This window comes from Trichomycterus rosablanca, chromosome 17 (assembly GCF_030014385.1).
Source record: "Trichomycterus rosablanca isolate fTriRos1 chromosome 17, fTriRos1.hap1, whole genome shotgun sequence".
In the NCBI taxonomy this organism is placed as follows: Eukaryota; Metazoa; Chordata; class Actinopteri; order Siluriformes; family Trichomycteridae; genus Trichomycterus; species Trichomycterus rosablanca.
Window position 1 is genome coordinate 22,645,112 of NC_086004.1, and position 25,999 is coordinate 22,671,110.

Sequence of the window (25,999 nt, forward strand, 5' to 3'; positions counted from 1 at the left end):
TTGAACCAGTTTGCCGCTGACCTTTTCAAAGCGCCTCCAACGAGACGAACTGTTTGATATGACGTAGTAAAAGCAACTCAGGCAGTGGAGAAAACTTATGAACAGTAATAACTAGGAGAAGTTCAGTGTTCCTGTGTCGTTCTTTTACATTAGACCAAGTTAAGCCTCACAATTTCTCAGCACCCTGAGATGTAACACACGTTTAAAAGTGAAACAGTGAGGAAAATCCAGCTAAACATAGATATACAGTATGTGGATGCTTTCAGAGTGGATTTCACGGGTATTTCACACAAATGCAAAGAGGTGTTTGCACAGAGGCTCGCGGTTTTGCAGCTTCTCATCTGAATGCACCCAAACTGGGCCTTCCAATGGGACAATTACACAAAATAACAAATTCAGTTTAAAGTTTTGTCAAAATTTGGCTGAGAGTGCTTTTTTATAGCTTTCAATAAAAATAGCAATTGAACTGAGACAAATTATCAATACAGTGATTGGCTGGCAGAGATTACTGCTCATGTCTGCAAAAAAACAAAAACATTGTACAGCTAAGCTAAATAATGGACCGACTACTTTATTACATGTATAAAACTGTCAGTCTTAAGAACTGAGAGGACTGGCAGTGACTTAGATGGGATCCAGATTCCTTTAATATGATGAATGAGAAACATACCTTGTCAGATTAGAAATAGGTTCCAGAAATTAGACAGTCTGGACTTATCTGAGGGACTTTATTTATTATTATGACCTGTGTTGGCTTAAAATATGTGTTGGCATTTATACTGTGAGCACATCTGTCCTGGGTTGCTAAATACCACATCACTTCATAGATTCATTGATAAAAAATAAATGTATTTACCTGGAAATGTACTGTCCAGAAGAAGGTAGCTCATGCTTGTTGGGTTTATCAAAACAATTCACCATGTTCTGGATAAGTGCCAGATCTGGCCGTACCATTGTGGCAGCAGAAATTGCTTGGCTGACCAGCTGCAGAGTGTCATGTATGTAGAAATCCAGAGGCTTCTGGTCAACCTCACCATAGGCTAGCAGCCCAAGTGGCAAACCTATTGAGTGCAATGCATCCAGACCTAACGGGTATCCCATAATCCAGTGCATGGTAGGCAAAGTTAGGCCCAGGTCATGGGCACTGCGGAGGACGGTGGAAACGCACTGTGGATCTGCCCCGAGAAGCAGCACTGAGGCTGGAGGAGGTTCGTCCTGGCTAAAGTGCTGCTTCAGAAACTCCGAAATGCCGTTCTGGTCAAGTGAGCTGTCCGAGAGGTTGAGGGCAGCACGGAGGTGCCAGCGAGAACCACCGCTGTCTGTGTGGCTATGCAGTTTCAGGAGCTCTAGAAGACCAGCTTCTTCCCAGCCCTGGCACAGTACGGCCATTCCCTCATGCCAGCCATTCCTCTGCAGCACAGCAGACAGCACCTCAGCCAGGCCTGATGCTGGAATCCGGGTCATCATTTGCAGATGAAAGCGGTTCTGTGGTGCGGAAGAGAAATTAAGTAAGGATTAGGGATGTGACCATATGCTAGTTTAATTGTATTTATTGATGACAAATCTGAAATAATCTTGGTGTAAAATTCTTTAAAAGCACATTTTGTTAAGAGAACAGAGGCTGGCCTTGCAAAATTATTAGCACATTGTTGTGCCCTTAGATGGACTGGCGACCTGTCCAGGGTGTTTCCTACCGTTTGCCCAGTAAATTGAACACACCACGCCCCTGAATCGGATAAAGCAGTGGTTTACACAATGTGTCTATCATATCGCTGTATCACCGAGCACTTGAAGTGCAGACAACCAAACAACTAAATCTACTAAATGACCCCATAATCTTTTACTACTCTCAAATGGCCACATTATCCTCATAGAAACATGTTTTTACATCGATAGAACCATAAACGCTGAAGGAGCCATCTGTTACCGACTAAATTACTTTTCCTACCATGGCACTGTCTGACACATACAGACTCATTTCTAAAGAATCGAGCAGTTTATAGCAACTGCAGCAGTTAGTCAGTTAGGGTAGTGCGATCGCCAGTATTGTCATTAAAACACAGCCTCCACCCTCTGCTTGTAAAATTTATGGTTATCATAAATGAAAACATCTAAACTGAAGCAGTACTGTGGCACAGCTGGCAAACTTGGAACAACACCCAACATGAGTCCTGGGGGGCTGGGTTTGGGCCTAACCACTGGCTACTGTCTTGAATAAGTTTTGCTTGTTTTTTTTTCCATGTTGATGTAGGTTTCCCATTTTCTCAATTGTCTTAAACACCATGCAGGCGCTCTAAATTACCCCTACGTGTAAGTGTATTTATTTATTTATTTATTAGGATTTTAATGTCATGTTTTACACACTTTGGTTACATTCATGACAGAAACGGTAGTTGCTCTTTACACAAGATTCATCAGTTCACAAGTTTAATGTCAAACACAGTCATGGACAATTTTGTATCTCCAGTTAACCTGGCTGCATGTTTTTGGACTGTGGGAGGAAACCGGAGCTCCAGGAGGAAACCCACGCAGACACAGGGAGAACATGCAGGGAGAACATCCCCACCTGGGGATTGAACCCAGGACCTTCATATGTGCAAGTAAATTTGTAAAGGTGTAGTGCACTGTGATAGATTGGTGCACTTTCTAGAGTGTCTACAGTTTATTTCTGCCCTAGACCCAGTGTTCATGGGTGTCAGGATAAAATGGTTAGTAAAAATTAAATGGAAATAATGTGGTGCGAAATAATAAGTATGAATAGCTGTATTGAAAAATGTAGACACAGTATTGGTGTAAAAAGATCACGGTCCAATTTGCGAGTGCTCATCAATTAACCATCATTAACATTAACTATCATAGCTGAGTTACCTGGAAAAGTTGATCAGCCACACTTTCCCAACTAGAATGTTAACATCTTTATGTTATAGTTGTTACAAAGCTCATGTGAAGCCTCATTAAAGTGTCGATTATTGTAGCTATGCATGTGTAGAATATATTAGAGGAAAGAACAGCAGGAACACCCACCATCCCCCATTACATTTAGTCCCCCCCCCCCCCCCCCCCAGTGCTCAATTCTTGGCTAAGGCCTTGAATTAGAAGCTTTATTTTCTGTGACTGCTTTAATAAATGAGGTTTGTGTTTAATATTTAAACTAGGTATCGATGTTGAACAGCCTTTGATGATTTGCTGTGTGTTGTAAGTGTCTTGGAGAGGCAATTAAAAATATATGTCCAATTAGAGAATATCAGTTTCTGCAATACTGGCATAGTGGATCATTTTACTGCACATATAAAAAGTGACTTAAAAGTTATCACTGCAGTATAGCATTAAATTATGCCTAAAGTACTTAGAAGTTATTACCATGCGCTATGTCATTTGTTATGCTTTCCTTGCAAATATATAGTCAAATATCACACTGTAAGTCTTTAGGTCAAAACATACTGCAAAAGCAACACTGGACTGGTAAAAATGATGAAAATAAATGGCTTTTAATTGCACAGTGAGTATCCAACTTAGAACACATTCTACAATAGATGTTTTAGACATGCATTTACAAAAGCTTAAAAATTTTACAATGCTTAAAAACACCACAAACAGCTTTGTAAAATGTAAATGAAAATGCAAGCCAAACCGTGCTACTGTGTGTTCTACACAAGACTGTAGATTTTGTTTCCCAAAGTACAATCTTTGCATTTATGACACCAAATGATCACCAAAACATTAAAATAATACTTTACTCTTCCAGCAACAGGCAAAAACAAAAGCCAACTGCATCTTTTCACCTGCATGAGGTGAGTTAATATACGGATCAGCATTATTCCTCTACTCTGTGCAGACCCCATCAATCAGCCAGCTGAGGTCGTAATTGCATTAGTATGAGGTCCCTATCCGACTCCCTTCCCTGGATGAATGACAGCAAACGTTGTTCATATAGCCGCCCAGCCCAGCCAGATGGCAGAGCTGGGATTTGATATGATGTATTTTAAATCCCAGCTCCGGTGTGCTAGCGTGTTTACCGCTGCGCCACCTAAACGCTGTCAAGCAGGAATATTTAATGTAATTTTAAAAAATAAAAATAAATAAATAAATAATAATAATAATAATAATAATAATATATATGCTACTATTCTTCTGAGGACATGTGCCAAGGGGTTAAGTGACCGAAAACAAAAAAAGCATTTGTTAAAGGCTGTGTCAGCCAGTCAGTTATCTCTAAAGTTAAAATATTAAAATGATATTTTGAGATTGAGTGAAAGTAAAGGTTAATGATAGAACATTAGCAAAATGTCAATGGGCTGGACCATCAGCGCAAGCAAATACTAAGTCTCCCTCAAGCTCCAGTGCCATCAGATTATATAATTCATTTTTTTCAATCATTATAAAAACAGGACCATTAGTGCAAGACGAACTGACAGTTTACTCACAGTTTATTCTTTGACTTTTTGACAGTTGAATCCAAACTTCCGAGAATCAGTACTGCAGTACTGCATAACTGACACATCTCACAGTAAATTTGCAACAATGTAATATTGTTTAAAAATAAAATACAATATTAAAGCTAGAGAGTCTTTTAAACAGTCTTTCCAGATTTGTGTTAATTAAAAATCTCAGCCATTGAAATGAAGACATAAGGCCTTCAATTAAATATAATCCAAAAAGCATCCAACAAGTAATTAATGTTGAACGTTTTGTTATTTTACTGCATAAGCAACTGAGAACATAGAAACTAATACTCTTTACAGAGAGTAGCCAGAGTCGAGCTGCAATCCCAGCTTTTCAACTTTAGTGTACTATTTATTACTCCTCAAACAGGACATGTATCCCTTCAGATCGGAGTTCTTTTTTTTTTTTTTTTACTTTTTAGCTTATTTAAAATTTACAGTAGCCAAACAAATATTCCATTAAAATAAGTGAAACAGACATGGATGAAAAAACATTATTCAAATTCTTTAATAAAATTCATCACTGATTATTAATCATTCTGCAAAGTAATTTTTAATTTTTTACCAAAGTTTTTGAGCAGTGGGATCACAAAATGCACTACATATTTGACATAAACACTAAACAGAGAAGATTTTATTAAAAACATCTATTTAAAGTGTTACTGTACCTGCTCTATTAAGCGTGAAAAATGTGTTTATACCTTCAGATCACAACACAAGTTCACAACAGCTTTATTATAAGAACAAATTTAATCTGAAACAAATGTCATTTTATATCATTTTATGAGTCGTGTATGCCTTGCATTCTTCTGCACATGCCCTGCAGTAACAGAATGATTGGTTAGATATATCAAAACCAAGTGCATTACAGAGTTGAAACCCCTCTTCTATCCGCCTTTGTGGCTGAAACAAAGTGCATTACAGAGTTAAAACCCCTCTTCTATCCGCCTTTGTGGTCTTCTCTTTCTGAGAAGGTCTATTTATCTGAGTGTCTGTGGGAGTTTGTGCTTTTCAAAAGAGCATTATTTGGACAAGACGTCCTGACTCACAATATATGGTCTAATTTAACCAAAGGTGTTCAGTAGAACAATAAAAAGCTGAAATCAGGTCAATATATATATATATATATATATATATATATATATATATATATATATATGGTGCCAATCAGGTCTTAATCAGGTTAAAGCTGTCATCAGAATGAATATATAATTAACAAAAATGTATAATTCTATTATAGCACAGAAATATCCTGGTCAGGGTCAACAGTTCAAGCCTCACCACTGCCAGGTTGGCACTGTTGGGCCTTTGTCAAGACCTTTAACCCTCAACTGCTTAGACTATATACTGTCACAGTACTTTTAAGTTGTTTTGGATAAAAATGTGTACTAAATAGCAATGTAGTCCCTCTATATTTATATATACAGCGGAGGATACCATTTACCATAGGATTTACCATAAATCGATGGTAAAACATGATAATGCAATGAAATATATATACTATGTGATATGCACAGTACCTGCAGCACCACCATATTTCCCATGACTCTACTGTGGGACTATGATCACATAATTATTCTACAGAGATCAGAAAAATATAATACTGTAAACATCACAAGGTTGGCATCATGGTGGTGCAGCCAATAGAGGACTTACATTTTTGATTGGATCCTCACCTCTAGGTGGGTTTCTCTTAAATGTTCCTTAAAACAGAAAAACTCAAAGCAGTCTATCGTTGTGAATGAGTAAATGACTTAAAAGCCACCAAGGGCGGTTGTAGCCTAGTGGTAAGGTACTGGACTAGGAAGCAGAAGGTCACTGGTTCAAACCCTACCACTGCCAGGTTGCCACTGTTGGGCCCTTGAGCAAGACCCTTAACCCTCCGTTGTCTAGACTGTATACTGTAGGTTGCTTGGGATAAAAGCGCCTGCTAAATGCCGAAAATATAAATATAAATGACGGTGTATTGCATGTGATGAATTGGTGCCTTGTTCAAGGTGTATTACAGCCTTGAAACCCACCATGTCCCAGACCAGAATAAAGTGTTAAGTGAAAATGAATAAACATCATGAAGTTAAAAATACGCTCATACAAGATTTATGATGATTTAAAGTATATTTAAGCAATCATGATTCATTATAATGCACCGAATGCATTTGTATTTTAGCAGAATAATTAGCAGTGTCATGTGTAAGATGCTCATTACAGCTGGAGGGATGCCAGTTTAAAAAAATCTTATTTCTTATTTATATATATTTACATTTTCAGCATTTAGCAGACGCTTTTATCCAAAGCGACTTACACAATGAGCAGAACACGATGAGCAATTGAGGGTTAAGGGCCTTGCTCAGGGACCCAACAGTGGCAACTTGATGGTGGTGGGGCTATATATATACAGTATATATACAGGGGTTGGACAAAATAACTGAAACACCTGCTTTTAGACCACAATAATTTATTAGTATGGTGTAGGGCCTCCTTTTGCGGCCAATACAGCGTCAATTCGTCTTGGAAATGACATATACAAGTCCTGCACAGTGGTCAGAGGGATTTTAAGCCATTCTTCTTGCAGGATAGTGGCCAGGTCACTACGTGATGCTGGTGGAGGAAAACGTTTCCTGACTCGCTTCTCCAAAACACCCCAAAGTGGCTCAATAATATTTAGATCTGGTGACTGTGCAGGCCATGGGAGATGTTCAACTTCACTTTCATGTTCATCAAACCAATCTTTCACCAGTCTTGCTGTGTGTATTGGTGCATTGTCATCCTGATACACGGCACCGCCATTGGATGCACATGGTCCTCCAGAATGGTTCGGTAGTCCTTGGCAGTGACGCGCCCATCTAGCACAAGTATTGGGCCAAGGGAATGCCATGATATGGCAGCCCAAACCATCACTGATCCACCCCCATGCTTCACTCTGGGCATGCAACAGTCTGGGTGGTACGCTTCTTTGGGACTTCTCCACACCGTAACTCTCCCGGATGTGGGGAAAACAGTAAAGGTGGACTCATCAGAGAACAATACATGTTTCACATTGTCCACAGCCCAAGATTTGCGCTCCTTGCACCATTGAAACCGACGTTTGGCATTGGCACGAGTGACCAAAGGTTTGGCTATAGCAGCCCGGCCGTGTATATTGACCCTGTGGAGCTCCCGACAGACAGTTCTGGTGGAAACAGGAGAGTTGAGGTGCACATTTAATTCTGCCGTGATTTGGGCAGCCGTGGTTTTATGTTTTTTGGATACAATCCGGGTTAGCACCCGAACATCCCTTTCAGACAGCTTCCTTTTGCGTCCACAGTTAATCCTGTTGGATGTGGTTTGTCCTTCTTGGTGGTATGCTGACATTACCCTGGATACCAGGGCTCTTGATACATCACAAAGACTTGCTGTCTTGGTCACAGATGCGCCAGCAAGACGTGCACCAACAATTTGTCCTCTTTTGAACTCTGGTATGTCACCCATAATGTTGTGTGCATTGCAATATTTTGAGCAAAACTGTGCTCTTACCCTGCTAATTGAACCTTCACACTCTGCTCTTACTGGTGCAATGTGCAATTAATGAAGATTGGCCACCAGACTGGTCCAATTTAGCCATGAAACCTCCCACACTAAAATGACAGGTGTTCCAGTTATTTTGTCCAACCCCTGTATATATATACAGTATATATATATATATATATATATTTATTTATTTATTTATTTATTTATTTTTTATTTTGTGGTTGTAAAAATGTCAGGGAACTTGAGAAGACACAGTGGAGATATTGTGTACAATACAGTTGATATTTTCTATAAATATGCCACATTGTATGTCCGTTTGTATAGGATTTATTTCATTTTCACTGAATATAGAAGATGACATACACATTTTAACTTTCAACTTTTTTCTTTCATGTCAGGGGCTGATCGATGTATGAGCGTTCCACTGCCAATTTAATTTTCTTTCCTCTTCATTTATCATCTTCTGGTGCTTAAGTGCTTAAGACACTTCAAAGACTACAAAAATCATCAGCCAAAATGTACAGCTTGTGCGTGAATAAAATCCCTTATAAAAAAATTTTGACTTTAATTTTTAATTACAGAAAGAATCATTAAGGTTTTTGCTGTACTTATTTTTTACTAACATGAGTAACTGAGTTTACCCACTTTGTCATGAAAAAAGATGTTTTGGGGCAGTCTTGTATACACATTTGTACAATCTACCCACAAAATTTTATAAATGATTTAGTCCGGAGACTGAGGTTAGGATTAGGGTTAAGGTTAGAGCTATAAGAGCTATTTCAATAGCTTTAGCTTCCATTTCTTAAAGTAATTCATTATTCCTCTACTCTGTGCAGTCGCCATCAACCACCTTCAACCAGCCAGCAGAGGTCGTAATTGCATCAGTTATGAGGTCCCTATCCGGCTCCTCAACCCTGCATGAACAACAGCCAAATGTTCTTCATATAGCTGCCCAGCCCAGCCGGATGGCAGAGCTGAGATTTGATACGATGTTTTTGAAATCCCAGTTCTGGTGTGCTAGCGTGTTTTACCACTGCACCACCTGAGCGGCCAAATTTGTTCTTTTTACTGCATTTTATACAATGTTACATAAACTTTTTTTTTGTAAATAAGGTTTATACATAAGTAACAAGGACAACTGAAATACGTTTGAAAAGTTTTCTGTTTTTTATTATGTGAACAGGACAGTGTGCATTGACTTGTGTCTTAGAAATGGAAAACTCAATTAGAAACACCCTAAGTGGCTTAATAAAGGTCACCAGTGTAAGCTAAGCACAAAAACATTCATTACAACCAGATCCAAAAGTCTGAAATGAGATAGGCCTATATTATTTGTAATAGAATAATCTTTTACATCAGAATGTAGAAGAATTCAGCATCTAAGAGAAATGATCATGATAATGGTAAGTAATAATCAGTTTTTTAAATGACCTGCCAGAATGCAGTTTATGAATCTGAATATAATAATGTGGAAAACAATGTATTGTGAGATCTATGATGTAAATTTAAAACCTATAAGCTAAGCTCTTTAATGTGTTTAACTGTGGTGATGGATAGTTCCCCCCAGATTATTCCCATTAGAGTAAATGAGAATATATTTTTAGTCAGGGAGAAAAAGGAGTGCATGTGTTTTTGGGTTTTTCACAGACAAAGGACAAAGTTCCCTAAGGATATTAAAAGCTACATTTGGCTATGAATGCCAACTACTGTGTATAAACAAAGTAAAAGTACAAGTGTAAATGCATAATATGGCCAAAAGTATGATGATATCAGGACTCATTCTGTATACGCTACAACAGCATGGCTTTGTAGACACAGGGTCTGTCTGAAAACCTAGTGATCTCTCTACATAGAGAGAAGAAGGCTGTCTAAATTCTTAGATACCTTAAAATGCTGCCTAGGGAGGTGCCCTTATTCTAAGCGATAATCAGACTGAATAATGAGGGAGCATTTGATGCTTCCTTAGCAGTGAAGTTAATCCCAGCATTCAGTGCGGCACAACTTTTCTAACAAAATATTACAAATATCGCAGACAAATGCGGAACAGAGGTTTTTTTTGTTTTACTTTTTTTACTGTAAATAAATTTTCATAGATTTTTAATATGCATAAAGGTGTACAAGTGTAATTTTGGGCTTGTCAGTGACAGTTTAACCATTTTCAGTACACAGAGGAAGATGTTAGCTGGCATGCTGGCGGGTTGTGCCGCCACAGCCCATTGGTTTAAGTGGCCTGAGGCTAACTGTGTTAGTTTAGTAAACAAAAACTGCAGTGACATAAACGCTAAGTATTGCATCCAAATAATTTGCCTTATGAGTTTGATACCTTAATACAACCCTCTTTACTTCAAGTCAGCTCACTAGGTTTTTAAACAGACCCACATTATTTAGAGATTCATTTATATAGTTAATATCAATTATTAACTTAGTTTCCTTCTGCATTAAAAAAGTATCTATCTATCTATCTATCTATCTATCTATCTATCTATCTATCTATCTATCTATCTATCTATCTATCTATCTATCTATCTATCTATCTATCTATCTATCTATCTATCTATCTATCTATATACTGTCACTTATGTTATTTGGATACAGTTACACTAGCAACATCCTTGCAACCAGTTAAAACACCATATCAACCACCTGAAATACTCTACCAAACACTTAAAACCCCTTGGAAAGTACCTAAGATGCCATAATAACTGCTAAGCAACACAAAAACAATGCCAAACACTTATAACACTATGACAAACACTAGGCCAGAGTTCAAACCCTGGGTCAGCCAAATAAATGGGTGGCAGCAGCACTAGACACGAAATAAACTTTGTATGCCCCCATGTGAAGGCTTTACATTACATCTTGTAAACCACAGTGGGACCAGATTGCAGACCTGCACTAGGCAACCTCCTAGCAACCACCTTTTTCTCTCAGCTGCTCTTGTATATTTTAGGAGTTGTCACAGTGAATGCCACTTGGGACCGGCACCAAGCATGCACTGACAAGTGCACCTCCCAATGGCTCTGCTTTGTTTGTGACCATCCAATTTTCTCTTGGTCACATTTCAGAGGTTTTTCAATAGAGTCTGGAGATTGGGCTGATCATAACAGGGATTTGATCTAATGGTCCTTCATTCACACCTTGATTAACCTGGCTGTGTGACATGGAGCTTTGTCCTGCTGGGGAAAAATCCTCAGTGTTGAGAAAATTTGAGAGCAGAGGGAGTACCAGGATAACCTTCACAAAGACAAAGCTGCCCGACGAAGACAAAGCACCCACATACAGTATAATCAGTGTTCACTGATGATTTTTTGGTTTTTGGTAAGACACTGGCTTGTAGGTCACATGTCATGACTCAATCTAATCTTTGTTGTAGAAAAGACGTGGAAATATTGGTGCAGAAAGAGTTTTAATCACGTTTGTGTTTCACAGCAGTCCTTGTCCTGCCAGTCCAAGCTTTTCCAGGAATAAAAAGCATACTAAAGCACTGCACTATCAGAAATAACACACATCCCCAACATGTTTCAGAAGCCAAGGACTTTAAACAGAATAGAACTCAGTGATGTTCTGCAGAAGCACCCAGAGTAAACAGATTACTGGGATTGGACCTGGGACTGCTGTGACCAAAAACCCAGCCAGGATTTTTTTTCCAGAAAAATCCACACTGCCAGTCAATGTTTACAGAAATCAAGTGTGAGTAGGAGATTTGTAAGAAGTGCTGACATATTTAGGACTTGCAGGTTCGCTTGGACCTGCACATCCCCAATTACTGCAGTTCTCTAGCCTCAGACTGGTGTCCCTGCAAACACTTTAAACATGCTGTCTAGCACTCGACAGCTATTTACATTATCTATCGAACAAGGTGATTGCTCTCTTAGTTCTCTTCGGCAGACCAAGTCAAAGTAAATAAAGCATTTATCAATGGGATCTCAGGAATCACCCCTGATCATGTGGCAGCAACATTACTGCAAATGTAACATACAATTTGCATACACTAGTAAGGGACATACAGGTCATGGCAGTGTTAGGATTTTAATGATTTTTGCAGCTGTTCTTTTTAGTGACTAAATGAAGGCATTTCATTATTTTTTAGCTTTAATTTCCATTGTTAGTTTATTGTGGGTTATCCAAAAATCTGTGTCAAAATTTACATACAGCATACTACATGTTTGTTTTTCTATGTCCCTTATAACAGCGGTTCTCATCCTTTTTTTGTCTTAGACCCTCCCTGTGCTCAAAACATTTTCTGGGACCCCCTTTTACATTTGCAGCATTTATCGGACACATTTATCCAAAGTGACTTACAATTGGTTAAGGGCTTTGCACAAGGGCCCAACAGTGGCAACCTAGGAAGGTGGGGCTTGAACTGGCAACCTTCTGATTACTCACCTTAACCGCTGAGCTAGAGCTGCCCCATTGTAGAATGAGGATTAGTTATATTTTGTGGATTGGTGCCTTGCCCATGGTGTATTCCTGCCCTCCCCCCAGTGACAGTGGTAAGGCTTGAGCCAGTGACCTTCTGGTTTCTAGTTCAGTAGCCTAACTGCCTAGCTACCACTGCCCATTAACACAGGTTATGATATTATTCTTACGTTTTCAGCGTAGATGACAAAAGATATTGGATCTACAACTGAATCAGAATCATGTGTAGTTGCCATCCATTGACCTTTGCACTTTTGAGGTGGGTGAATCAAATATTTGTATATTTTTAAAGATTGAACATACTGTAGGCCAGTGGTCCCCAACCTTGTTTGCACCACGGACCGGTCTCATATAAGATATAATTTCACGGACCGGCAGGGGCGGGAGGGTTTAAAATAGAATAACTATACTGCTCACAAATGAGCTTTTTCTCTGCAACGAGACGCTGCTCCCACCTAGGCTTGATTTAAAACAATAACACCCATAAAAAAGTAGTGTTTTCATTGCTAATGTATAGCGATCTCTAATTATTTATTCTTTCTGTGCGGCCCGGTAATAAAGGACCCGGTACCGGTCCACAGCCCGGTGGTTGGGGACCACTGCTGTAGGCTATGTAGTTTAAAATAGATTCATGACATCACAAGATCTCCCGTATGCTAATAGCCTATTGATTTTTCCATCAGGTGTAATTATTTGTTTACTCTTCTCAATCAAATGCAACGGGACCCCTCTCTAGGCTCACGGAGGCCCCCCAGTGGTCGAGGGCACTCTGGTTGAGAATCACTGTCTTATAACAAACACCCTGAGACCCTAGAAACTGCTAGCAGCAGCTGGTTCATTTACACCGACGACAGTTCCTGTTTCCTTTCACCAGACTAGATCAGTGGTGAAAGCTGACTGCACTCCAGATGACACTGTCACAGAATTCCAGAGGATGCAGGAATTGGATGGAGATTAGTGTGTCGGATTCACTTGAGAAGACAGTATAGATAGTAGATGTATGTACTGTTTTAGTAAACAATGATTACTCTAAAAGGAGGGGTGGCTAAGAACATTATCTCTTAGTGTATTAGTTTAGTCATAGTAATTAGAAGACAGAGAACTAATTGTTATTGGCTGGAGGCATGGAAGGGTCACACTGCTCACTAAAATATTAATGCATTGCCAACAAGAGATGATGGCGAGAGACGGAGACAAGTGACATCCCATGTATTGAGTGTAACTCCACTGCTTATGAGTGGTAGCTCAGCCAATCACGAGATTGTCGGTTCAAACCCCACCATTGTTGCCACTGTTGGGCCCCTGTGCATAAACCCTCAATTGCTTGCAAAAATAGTTAAAGAACAGTGTGTCACTGTATTATTGCAAGTTAAAACTCATAGATAGAGCAGAGCAGAAGCCATTTCATCATCAACATCCAAAACTGCCATGCAAACATACTTACATTTACTTCATAATAATTTCTGGAGAAGGTTTGACTTTGTCTGTTAGCCATTATCATTACTTTTTTACTACTTTGATCCTGGAGTCACACTTATGAAGGGCTGCAGAGACTATTACGCAATTACCAAGTAAATTATGCATAAACTCACTCATAAATGAAACGTACCACCCTTTTAATGCTGTACATGCTCAATCACTTCAAATACTTCCTTCCATCAAAAAGGATGAAGTACCACACAGAAAAATGTTACATTTGTTTCAGCCCTCCAGACTGTACTCCCCAGTGACTGGTAATCAGCTAATGAGCTAGTTGAGGTGTATTACTGCAGGAAAAAAACTAAAGCAATGAGGTGTGCATTCTAAGCAGTGCCATAAAAACTAATAATAAACTGGATATGTTTATTTAACATTAATCAGAACAAAACCAGCACTGTCAATTTGTATGCAAAGATAAGTAATGGAAAACATGAGTTAAAAAGCTTTGTCAGTGCTTTACTGTCAGACTGATAAATTACTAGGTAATAATTTATGATATTTAATGAATAACTTGGGGAGCTGTATTACACAAATCACTTCAGATAACATTAATGAAAAGGAATTAATCCAATTAGAAAAGGAATCAGGCTATGTCATGTTTAGACAAAAAGAAGCTATGATTCAGCCCTTAGCAAACACTGCAACTACTGTAGATATGTTTTTTTTATGTACAGTATTTAGACATTTTAGTGATGTTTAAAGGGGTGTTATGGGACTCCCAGGGTTCTGAAAGACTGGAATGTGTTCAGAGTGTCTGCAACTTGAGTACTTAAGATTTAAGATCCATGGGTATAGGTGTCCGAAATCCATCTTCCAAAATCCATCTTTCAAAACATCTAATAGGTGGAAACACCAAACATTTTGAGACAATAAGAAAATATAAGATTCCTTTATTGATCTCCATGGGGGGATTTGATTGTTACAGCAGCTTAAGCACAGAATAAATACAGACAAAATATAGTAAATAAAATAGGGTAGAATAAAATAAAAATATAGACTATGTAAGGATTTTACAGACTGTACTGTACAAAATAATATATTAAGTATAAACTGTATATACACGTACACTTATCAGCCATAACATTAAAACCACCTCCTTGTTTCTACACTCACTGTCCATTTTATCAGCTCTACTTACCATATAGAAACACTTTGTAGTTCTACAATTACTGACTGTAGTCCATCTGTTTCTCTACAAACTTTTTAGCCTGCTTTCACCCTGTTTTCAATGGTCAGGACACCCACAGGACCACCACAGAGCAGATATTATTTAGGTGGTAAATCATTCTCAGAACTGCAATGACACTGACATGATGGTGGTGTGTTAGTGTGTGTTGTGCTGGTATGAGTGGATCAGACACAGCAGCGCTGCTGGAGTTTTTAAATACAGTGTCCACTCACTGTCCACTCTATTAGACACTCCTACCTAGGATGTAAAGTCAGAGACGATCGCTCATCTATTGCTGTTGTTTGAGTTGGTCATCTTCTAGATCTTCATCAGTGGTCACAGCACGCCGCCCACGGGGCACTGTTGGCTGGATATTTTTGCTTGGTGGACTATTCTCAGTCCAGCAGTGACAGTGAAGTGTTTAAAACCTTCATCGGCATTGCTGTGTCTGATCCACCCATACCAGCACAACACACACTAACACTAACACACCACCACCATGTCAGTGTCACTGCAGTGTTGAGAATGACCCACCACCTAAATAATACCTGCTCTGTGGTGGTCCTGTGACCAATGTGTGTAGAAACAAGGAGGTGGTTTTAATGTTATGGCTGATCGGTGTGTGTCTGGTGTGTATATTGTTTCACAAAAGTCTACTGAGTTATTGTGTGTGTGCAAACCAATTAGTATCCTAGTATGTCAGGTAAAACGCATATACAGTATTTCCTAGTAAATAATTCCTTTTGGCTTCACTGAGAAAACCGCACTGCTGAATTACGCCACACAAGCCCACAGTGAGAACACTATACCCACAGTCAACCTCTACTTCTATGAAGCATTTATAATTTGACTTAAGTAAGACATTTTGGACCTGTGGCACCTCATAGACTTGGCTTTCTCAGACACATGTCTGTTTCTCTTCATGAATTTCAGGACTTCTGCCCACAATGCTTTACTTTTACTGTTCTAATGACCTCCTTTTAGCCTTCACTAAGTAGTAGTAACTGTAGAAACAGTTTTACCTTTACAGCAGGTACTTCATTTCTGCTTAATCATGTCAGAACTGCACAGTGAGAAAGCCAAGGCTTAACACAGCAGCAGAGTTCCGTGCAGTGCAGAAAGTTCACAAGTTAAATCCTAAATGATGAGTTAATGACCAGATTTATCCATCTCTTATGTGAGCGAAATCCCTGCGCTCAGCCGATTCTCTACTCACACTGGGAGTATAGAAGGTATTGTACTACTACAATAAAGCTTTTCTTTATCAGGACAAGTCATTAGCAAGATGATGGGGGTAGAAATTAAAATAGAACAATAAAACAGTACACTGTAGCCACTGACGTATAGCCATAGTCAAAATCAGTCACTAGAAAAGGCAACATAAGTAATTGTTTTGGACTTGGCGGGGCTGCGTTGGTACATTGTGTTCTGCATCATCAGCATGCGTTCTTGAAATCATGCTGTCTGCCTAAACCATTAAACAATGCTTGCCCACCTAACACCAACCCTGCACTGTAGGGAAAGTAAACGTTTTGAAAAATGTCGTATTAGAGTTATATTCAAGACCGGTGGTTCTCAACCAGGGAAATAGTGGAGGGGCGTGGCCCACAAGGAGGCCTCAGTGAGCCTAGAGGGGGGTCCCATTGCATTTAATTGAGAAGAGTAAAAAATCTATAGGCTATAAGCAGACAGCAGATATCTTGTGATGTCATATAACTCGGTTTTGAACTACCTATAGCCTACGCTGGGTCTTGGACAGATAGAATGGACACATTTGATTTGTCCAGCTCAAAAGAGTGCAATGATCAACAAACGGGCACTACGAATTATTCCAATTTGGTTGTTGATGCAGATCCCAGTGAAGTAGACCCAGGTGAGGAAGCTCTATCACCACTCTACCAAAATTACAAAATACCAAGATTTATACCTTGTCCTCGCTGCCTAGCTAATCTTTTGACCACCATGTTCCTCTGAGACCCTGATTAATCTATAATAAAGTATCTTTGCTCATTATAAACTAATCCCAGGCTATAATTATAATACTGGCACATAAAACCTGTTGCCGATCTAAAAGTCTCCTGCATATGAACTCACAACGAAGCGTATTGGTAGGATTAATCCCAGAGGAAATTGATTCTAGCCCTAACAAAGCTGCACGGTAATATGGAACTGAGGTAATACTGTGAATTTCCATAGTTATGCACAGAGATGGGGATAAAATGTCAAATATTCCAAGCAGGAAATGTAAAAATGGAAATACGCCTCACGGTATTTTTATAGATATCAATCTGAATACCATTTATTCTTGAAATATTTACTCTACCCTGCTATACCTTGATTAGGGTTATATATATATGATTGACAGGAGTGTGTGTGTGTGTGTGTGTGTGGCTAGTGCAGGCAAAAAATGCTGATGTCCAGGATGAGGACAAATTTTAATCCTCTCATAGCTTACTGGTTAGAACTGTGTATAACTCTACCCACAAGTCCCGGTCCTAGTTTTTATACCTTGACAAAAAGATGAACAAAATTAAGTGCAAGTAATTGTGTACTGTAGAAATATTAATTTGATTTACTGTGCCATACAGTAATTTGCCTTAGAAGAGAACCAACAGAGCTACAAACCAATAGGTTTTAATAAGAGTATAAAAAAGAGTAAAACTGGAGCAGGCGCTAAGAACACAGAAAGTGAACTGAAGATTTCTGTTAATGTAACTTTAACCACTCGATCATGGTCAGGTTTATGGTGGGTATGGAGCATAGGGGGTAATACAACCTAAGCTCCAGGGTGCCTATCCATTACAGGGCATCACACATTAACTTAATTAACCCTACACACATTTAAGAACAATTCTGGGTGTCTAATTTATCTTCTGGCATGGAAGGTGGATTACCCAGAGGGAACCAATGTGGACACTGAGAAAACATGGAAAATCCACATAGCCAGAAATCGAAACTCAGGTCCAAACTAAAATTCCTGGATATACACACCGATCAGCCATAACATTAAAACCACCTCCTCGTTTCTACACTCACTGTCCACTTTGTAGTTCTACAATTACTGACTGTAGTCCATCTGTTTCTCTGCATGCTTTGTTAGCCCCCTTTCATGCTGTTCTTCAATGGTCAGGACCTCCTGTCACTGCTGGACTGAGAATAGTCCACCAACCAAAAATATATCTAGCCAACAGAGCTTCATGAGCAGCGTTCTTTGACCACTGATGGTCTAGAAGATGACCAACTCAAACAGCAACAATAGATGAGCGATCGTCTCTGACTTTACATCTACAAGGTGGACCAACTAGGTAGGAGTGTCTAATAGAGTGGACAGTGAGTGGACACAGTATTTAAAAACTCCAGCAGCGCTGCTGTGTCTGATCCACTCATGCCAGCACAACACACACTAACACACCACCACCATGTCATTGTCTCTGCAGTGCTGAGAAGGATCCACCACCTAAATAATACCTGCTCTGTGGGGGTCCAGTGGGGGTCCTGAACATTGAAGAACAGGGTGAAAGGGGGCCAACAAAGCATGCAGAGAAATAGATACAAAGTGCTTCTATATGGTAAGTGGAGCTAATAAAATGGACAGTGAATGTAGAAACAAGGAGGTGGTTTTAATGTTATGGCTGATCGGTGTACAGTCAAACACTACCTGCCATACAACCATGCTGCACTGCTACAGGAACTGTATTATTTATTCTCCTTGCACATTTACCATGTTGCTAAATGTTAATCGTTGATATCTCAGTAGGATTCAGTAGGCCTAAAAAACAGCTCTTAAAATAATGAAAACTGAATCCACCTCATTCAGCTGTGATGATAAAGAAACCACTTAATTCATACAATTCGATGAAAAGATTAAAGTGCTGCGGAGGTGCATAGAACTTTCCGCTTTAAATTCTGAAGAACATTAAAGGCTCACAAATAGAGCGAGAGGTGTAAGGGTTTTTGTCCTAAATCTCCTGTCGTGACAAGCGACCCATCATTTTGTCTACAAGACCTATGAAAAAGTGGGGAATCGTGCATCACTTGTCATTGAAACATGTTGAGGGTCATTTTAACAGAAACAGCTAGAAGCCTTTTAAAATGTAAAACATTGAGTGGCGCTCTGACAGCACTTCATCTTGTTACTCTGACAATGTCAACCATGCTGCCTTCACTTACACACAAATGCACATTTAAGTATATTTTGAGAAGCAGGGATCTCTGCACTGTAGGGATCTCTGCACCAAGATAAATAATAAACTGTATATTAACAAATGCTGTATGTATGAATTTAATATATTTTATATAGCGAAGCAGTTATTTATTTAATATTTTGTTTATGCATTTGCACCCCCTTTTCTCCCTTTTAGTGCGTCCAATTGCCCGATTGTGTCATGCTTCCTCTCCACCAATGCCGATTCCCGCTCTGATTGAGAACAAAGCTAACCCACGCCCCCTCCGACACATGGGCAGCATCCGTATGCATTTTGTCACCTACACTTTGACAAGTGTAATGCGGATCAGCACTGTGTACAGAGAGACACACCCTGACAGCACTCTTTTCCTGTTTCTGTGCAGGCGCCATCAATCAGCCAGCAGAGGTCGGAACAACCAGCTGGCAGACAGAGCTGAGACTCGATACGATGTATTCAAGATCGCAGCTCTGGTTCCTGTGATAGCTCAGTGGTTAAGGTACTGGACTAGTAATCAGAAGGTTGCCGGTTCAAGCCCCACCGCCGTCAAGTTGCCACTGTTGGGCCCCTAGGCAGGGCCCCTAACCCTCAATTGCTCAAAAACTGTGTTCAATCATAATTGTAAGTCGCTTTGGATAAAGGCATCTGCTAAATGCCGAAAATGTAAATGTAAATGGTTCCAGTGTGTTTTTACCGCTGCGCCACCTGAGCGGCCGCGAAGCATTTATTAATTGTCTGTTTTATCACCGCTTTATCTGATTCAGGGTCCGATTCACACACATCTACACCTATAGGGCAATTTAGTATGTCCAGCTGGTCTCACTGCAGGACCTTCTTGCTGTGAGGCAATAGCACTACCTATTGAGCCACCGTGCTGCTCTATAGCGAAAAGTTTTAACACTATATTCAACCCCAGGTTGGTATGCTAAGATATCCATGTATAGGTCTTAACTAACCAAAAAATATCCAAAGAATGATGGGGTGATTTCACAGAAGATCTCTACAAACAAGGCATCAAGTTGTTGATCTAAACTAAGTAGAATAATCCTTAGTAGAATAATTCACGATTCTGAAGAAGATAGTGATTACCACTTAAAAAACACCCAGCGGCCATCAAATTAAAAGAGCTTAGTTTATATTCCTATCACCAAACAAAGAATACAACAAGGAAAGTGCTAACTATCAATCTCTGTCATATCACATGCCAATAAAATTGTGCTTAGTATTCAACGCAAAGTAGAGCCGTACGTTAAAAAAGAACAGAGGAATGAGAAATAACAAGAGATTTTAGAACAAGTCATGGTAAGAGAATAAAATCAACATACAATGATACAGATTGTTACCACTCCTCAGGAAGAACATCTTACTGTGATGAAGAGTCTCTAAACATCAAAGAGCTCATGTACCACAGACAACATTATTAAACAGGTTTTTTTTTTACTGCACTTTCATCTTCATTTTCATCAAGCGCTTCATTTTGGTCAGGATCGAGGCAGGACCAGTTTCACCAAGAAACACTAGGCACAAGGCAGGAATACCCTGGTGCCAGTCCATTGCAACTTAACAACAGTTGAAAATTTCGTAAAATAAAGACCACTCAGCAAATCTATTCAGCTAGTCAAAGTGTTAGATTTTTTTCCTGCTGTAAAATAAGGACAAAGCTCACTCAGTACACAGCATCACTATATTGACTCTTGTTTGATGAATGCTGGAATCAGCCCGAGTGCCAGACGTTTGTTTGTTTGCACAACAGAGAGAATCCGTCACAAGTCGGTGCCCTTTGAACAAGTGACACCGATCAGATCACTTTCTGATTTAATGTTTGTCCTAATCAAAGCTCAGTTCAAACAAAGAATGACAGGAAACAACATTGTGTGCAAGAGCAAACAGGAAATCTAAGATTTTGGAAATATTTGTGTGTTGTGTAGATTGTTTGGGTGTGTATCAGTCACCACAGACACTAAAAACCTCAAGACACCTGCTGAAGATATGGGGTGCATTGTTCATGTACCACATCCTGCATCTGTGGTGGGGTCATGCTAAAGCTGATACACACATTTAAACAATTAGCATGGGAAAGGTCAATCACACAAGTGCTTACACAAGTAATTAGTAAACTTGGAAATCTTGTACATTTAGACACAAAGAAATGTAAAGAAATGATTCTTGCAGTTGTGACTGATGATGTAAAGCTGACTCAGTTAAGAGGAACAGACACATCAATTATCTGGGCCTCCATGCCCCTCTGCCAGCCATAAGAGGCAAGACAAAAGGACGTCATTCTGTAACAGTGCCAAGCAGCCGATCTCCATGGCAGGTGGGCCCGTTACAACTATTCTATGATTTCTTTGTTTCAGTGACTGCAATGAGTCCAGGAGTCGTATTAACTTTTTAATGCCATCAGCAAAACGTTTTTGGTTGAGCGCGTAGCCACTGATGCATCACTGCTTTCACATCATCATCACATAAAAATCTTCCTCCCCTTAAAGCTTCTTTGGGTGTCCAAAAAGATGTAAATCAGATGGTGCTAAGTCTGGACTATAATCTTATTCTCTCAGACACAACCAATTACTACTCCGTCTACTTTTTGAAGATCCCTCCTACTACTTTGTACACTTTTGTCAGGACTGGCCAGGGGATCTGTAAGTGATTTAAATAAAGATCAGACCCCACATGTTCTAAAAAATTAAACTAATTTTACCTGCCTTACAAACATTTTCTGCAGCACACTAGAGTTAAATTTGTTCTTTTGAAACGAGTAAGAAATACTAGAAAATTACAAGCTTAGAAATTGCTTGACCATTTTGGTTTAGATTGTGACAGATTTTTTTATTTTAAGTATTTAAATGATTTTGCTATTCTTTTGCTTTCACATTATTTCTATTCCTTATCAGTCATCTCCTATTATGCAAATAGGCTTGGTTTGTGGCGTTCTTTTAAAGTGGGTGTATTTGTGTGGTCTCTTGTGTATTGACAGGCCTCCCTCATACCTAACAAATGGGCAAAGGGTTCTTAGATGTTGAATACCTTTTACCTCTCATAATCTGTGCTTCTTGCAAATTCAGGCAGAAATAAATCAGCAAAAACAGAGTTAAAGGCAGTTAAATAGACTGAAGGGGGCGTTCTTGCTAATGACCTCATTAAGTTAAAATACCCATTGACACAGTGTTCCACCACTTTCCCTGATGAAGCACGCTGAATCGCTTACAACAGCAGGCCTGTTGTGAACAAGTAAAAGTCCATTCATTCTTATGCTCTAATGGCTAAAACAAAATCCAGATGTGACAGATTTTTCAAAGTGGATTGGATATGTTACCAAACCATTACAATAAGAGGTGTAATTGTGCCGATTTCTGCCAACACCGTTGTAATGGAATAAAATCAATTAGACAGTGTCCAGCTGTCCAGACTGCTGTCTTTTCCCAAAGCTGTTCTGAAAATAAGGATTAGAAAAGCTGTCATTCCAAAAAAAATGCTGGTCCCAACCTGAGTGAGACCACTGCAAGGAAGACTAAGGCTGGCTCATATTAGAGACAGAATAGCCGTTGGGTGGCACACTCACAGCTGTTTTACAATACATTGATAATGCTGCCTGCCAAAAGACAGACAGAGTGGAGGACAAGTAGCTCTGAAGCAGTGCATCATCATCATTATTGTTCAATTTCATGCACTTTTAGGCATTCAATGTTGTCTTAATAAATTCATGTCTTATAAATGTGGGATAAACACCACTGGAATGGTATAATAGGTCAAAAACTACAGATTATGCAAATGGTTATCTGGATTCTCAGTCACCCGTGTGCTCTTACCATCCCATGATATCATAACCTCTAACTATGTGAGGTCATTAATGGTTTACAGTAAATATGAGTTGAGTTTTATTATCTAACTTAATTTCTCACCCAAATCTCAGTGACTTATTAAATAGTTGTCAAAATACAATTTTTGCTGACACTCATTCAAATCAGCTTATAGAAATGCTTAAAATAGGCTTAAACAGTCATTATTTTGCTGTCCAAAACCTCATACCACAATAAAATAGTGCACTAGCAGAAATGCCCTTGCTACAGTTATAAAATATGTAGTATACAGTAGACAATTTGTGACACTGACATTCATTCAATTACTACTGCTCCAAAGTCGGCATCTTAAAGCTTGTTTCCAATCACAAAAGATTAGGAGCTTTTGTGCATGACAGCCTTTAAGCACATGGTGATGTAAAGCTCACTTTACTGTTGACAGATTCTAATTTATGGCGGACTTGTTTTTGGTAATGCCTGATGTAAACATGGACTTTAACTGATTCTGCCTGTTCTGGCCCTCACCTTTACTGCAGTGAATTCAAGCTGAATCCTGTAGACTTGAGGACGTCCAGAAAGTTACCACTAGCCATTATTTATTCATTTATTGTCTGTTTAACCACCACTTTTTCCAATTCAGGCTAACAGTGGGTACAGTTCACTGTACAAAATGCTGGAAACACCCCAGACAGGTTCTCACTCAGTCACTCAGACACGACCAATTACTACTGAGAAATATCTGTTTCCAAAATAAGTGTGACTTACTTATGATGATCTAAGAAAAGAATATATAGATTCTAAATAAAGAGCAGTTACTCATTGTTTCGTGTAAAAAATGAAATTTAATTGCGACTTCAACAATTACTCAGCCGCAAATTTGAATTTCAGATTTAATTACACTGTCGCATGGCTCTAAGCGTTGTATAAAATGAACAGTTACATGAGCTTAGATCAGAGCGAGGATTTTTTTAATCACTTCTTTGTTTTTTAATCTGTGTACTTATACTGTACATTTTCAGTATTCAAGTACGACCCCATTTCCAGAAAATTTGGACATTTTGGAAACATCTGTAATTTGTTATAACTTTTATTTAACTGACAAAAGTACAAAGAAATGATTTATGTTTCACTGATTAGCTTAATTGTATTTTGTAAATATAAACTAATTCTGAATTTAATGCATATAAAAAGGGACCGGGTGTGTTTACCACTATATAATTTCCATTGTCTCATTTTCCTCTTCTTGACTCACCATGCATTTTCTATAGAAGACAGACTTGGACAGTAGGCAGGTCAGTCAAACACATTCTCTGTGTCTACAATGACACGCTATTGTAGCTCATAAAACAGACCTTCAGGTTGCATTTCTTGCTGCAGTGGTGGACTGTATTAAGTGACAATGGTTTTCTGTTGTACTGCCAAGCCCATGTGGCTATATATATATATATCAGCCATAACATTAAAACCACCTCCTTGTTTCTACAATCACTGTCCATTTTATCAGCTCCATGTACAAGCACTTTGTAGTTCTACAATTACTGACTGTAGTCCATCTGTTTCTCTGCATGCTTTGTTAGCCTTTCATGCTGTTCTTCTATGGTCAGGACTCTCCCAGGACCACTAATACAGAGCAGGTATTATTTGGGTGATGGGTCATTCTCAGCACTGCAGTGACACTGACATGGTGGTGGTGTGTTAGTGTGTTTTGTGCTGGTATGAGTGGATAAGTCACAGCAATTCTGATGGAGTTTTTAAACACCTCACTGTCACTGCTGGACTGAGAATAGTCCACCAACCAAAAATATCCAGCCAACAGCGCCCCGTAGGCAGCATCCTGTGACCACTGATGAAGGTCTAGAAGATGACCAACTCAAACAGCAGCAATAGATGAACGATCGTCTCTGACTTTACATCTACAAGGTGGACCAACTAGGTAGGAGTGTCTAATAGAGTGGACAGTGAGTGGACAGGGTGTTTAAAAACTCCAGCAGCGCTGCTGTGTCTGATCCACTAGCATCAGCACAACACACACTAACACACCACCACCATGTCAGTGTCACTGCAGTGCTGAGAATGATTCACCACCTAAATAATACCTGCTCTGTAGTGGTCCTGTGGGGGTCCTGACCATTGAAGAACAGGGTGAAAGCAGGGTAAAACGTATGTAGAGAAATAGTGTGGAGTAGATATATATGAGTGGAGAAGTGGATTTATTTATTGATATATTTAGTGGTATGACAGTTTTTCGTACAATGCTGTCTAAGGTTTTGAAGGTCACACACATTTAGTTATGGTGTATGGCCTTGCCCTACATGGATAAAGATTTGTAAGGATTCCCTGAATCTTTTTCATAATGTTCTCTATAGTAGATTATTAGTTATCAAGTGTTCCGAATCTTTTCACAAAGTTTGGCAAAGTGGTGAGCCACAACCCAAATGCACCTGCTTATTGTGGAATGTTTTAAAATGGTGTAACATAATATTCATAATATGCAGTGTAACAATATTAATATTCTAAATTTTATTTATTTAAATATTTATTCTTATTTTGCCTTTGTCCCAACTTTTTCAGTGTGTTGCAAACTTTAAATTCTAAATTTATATATATTTTACTAAAATACTATTAAATTGGTCAGCCAAAACAATAAGTAATTTATTTTCTACTTTTGCCAATTAATTACACAATTCATTATCTAACTCAATTAAAAAATCACAGATTCCTTTGTATTGCATTTACCACAATGTCCCAACTTTTCCAGAAATGGGATTTATATCCATATTATACAAAATATCTACATGATATTGATTCCCTCTGCTATATTACACCTTACACAGATCCATCTTAAATCACTTAAATCAGATTTTTGCAATTATTATTCATAAAATGTCATCTGATCCTTATGTAGTCTGTAATCAGCACACTGATATGTCATTCACCCTCCAGGCTGGATAAAGTCTGTGAGCCTTTGCGTTAATGACTCTTCTAATAGCCATGTGTTCC

At 39.0% G+C, this 25,999-nt stretch overlaps 1 protein-coding gene across 1 annotated transcript in view; it reads right to left on the reverse strand.

Annotated features, from left to right (window-relative positions):
• Positions 1-25,999, reverse strand: part of grin3bb (glutamate receptor, ionotropic, N-methyl-D-aspartate 3Bb) — a 74,054-nt gene that overhangs the window by 32,519 nt on the left and 15,536 nt on the right. The window contains exon 2 of the mRNA XM_063012731.1: positions 857-1,485. Coding sequence (XP_062868801.1) covers positions 857-1,485 — 629 coding nt within the window. The remainder of the gene's footprint in view (positions 1-856; positions 1,486-25,999) is intronic.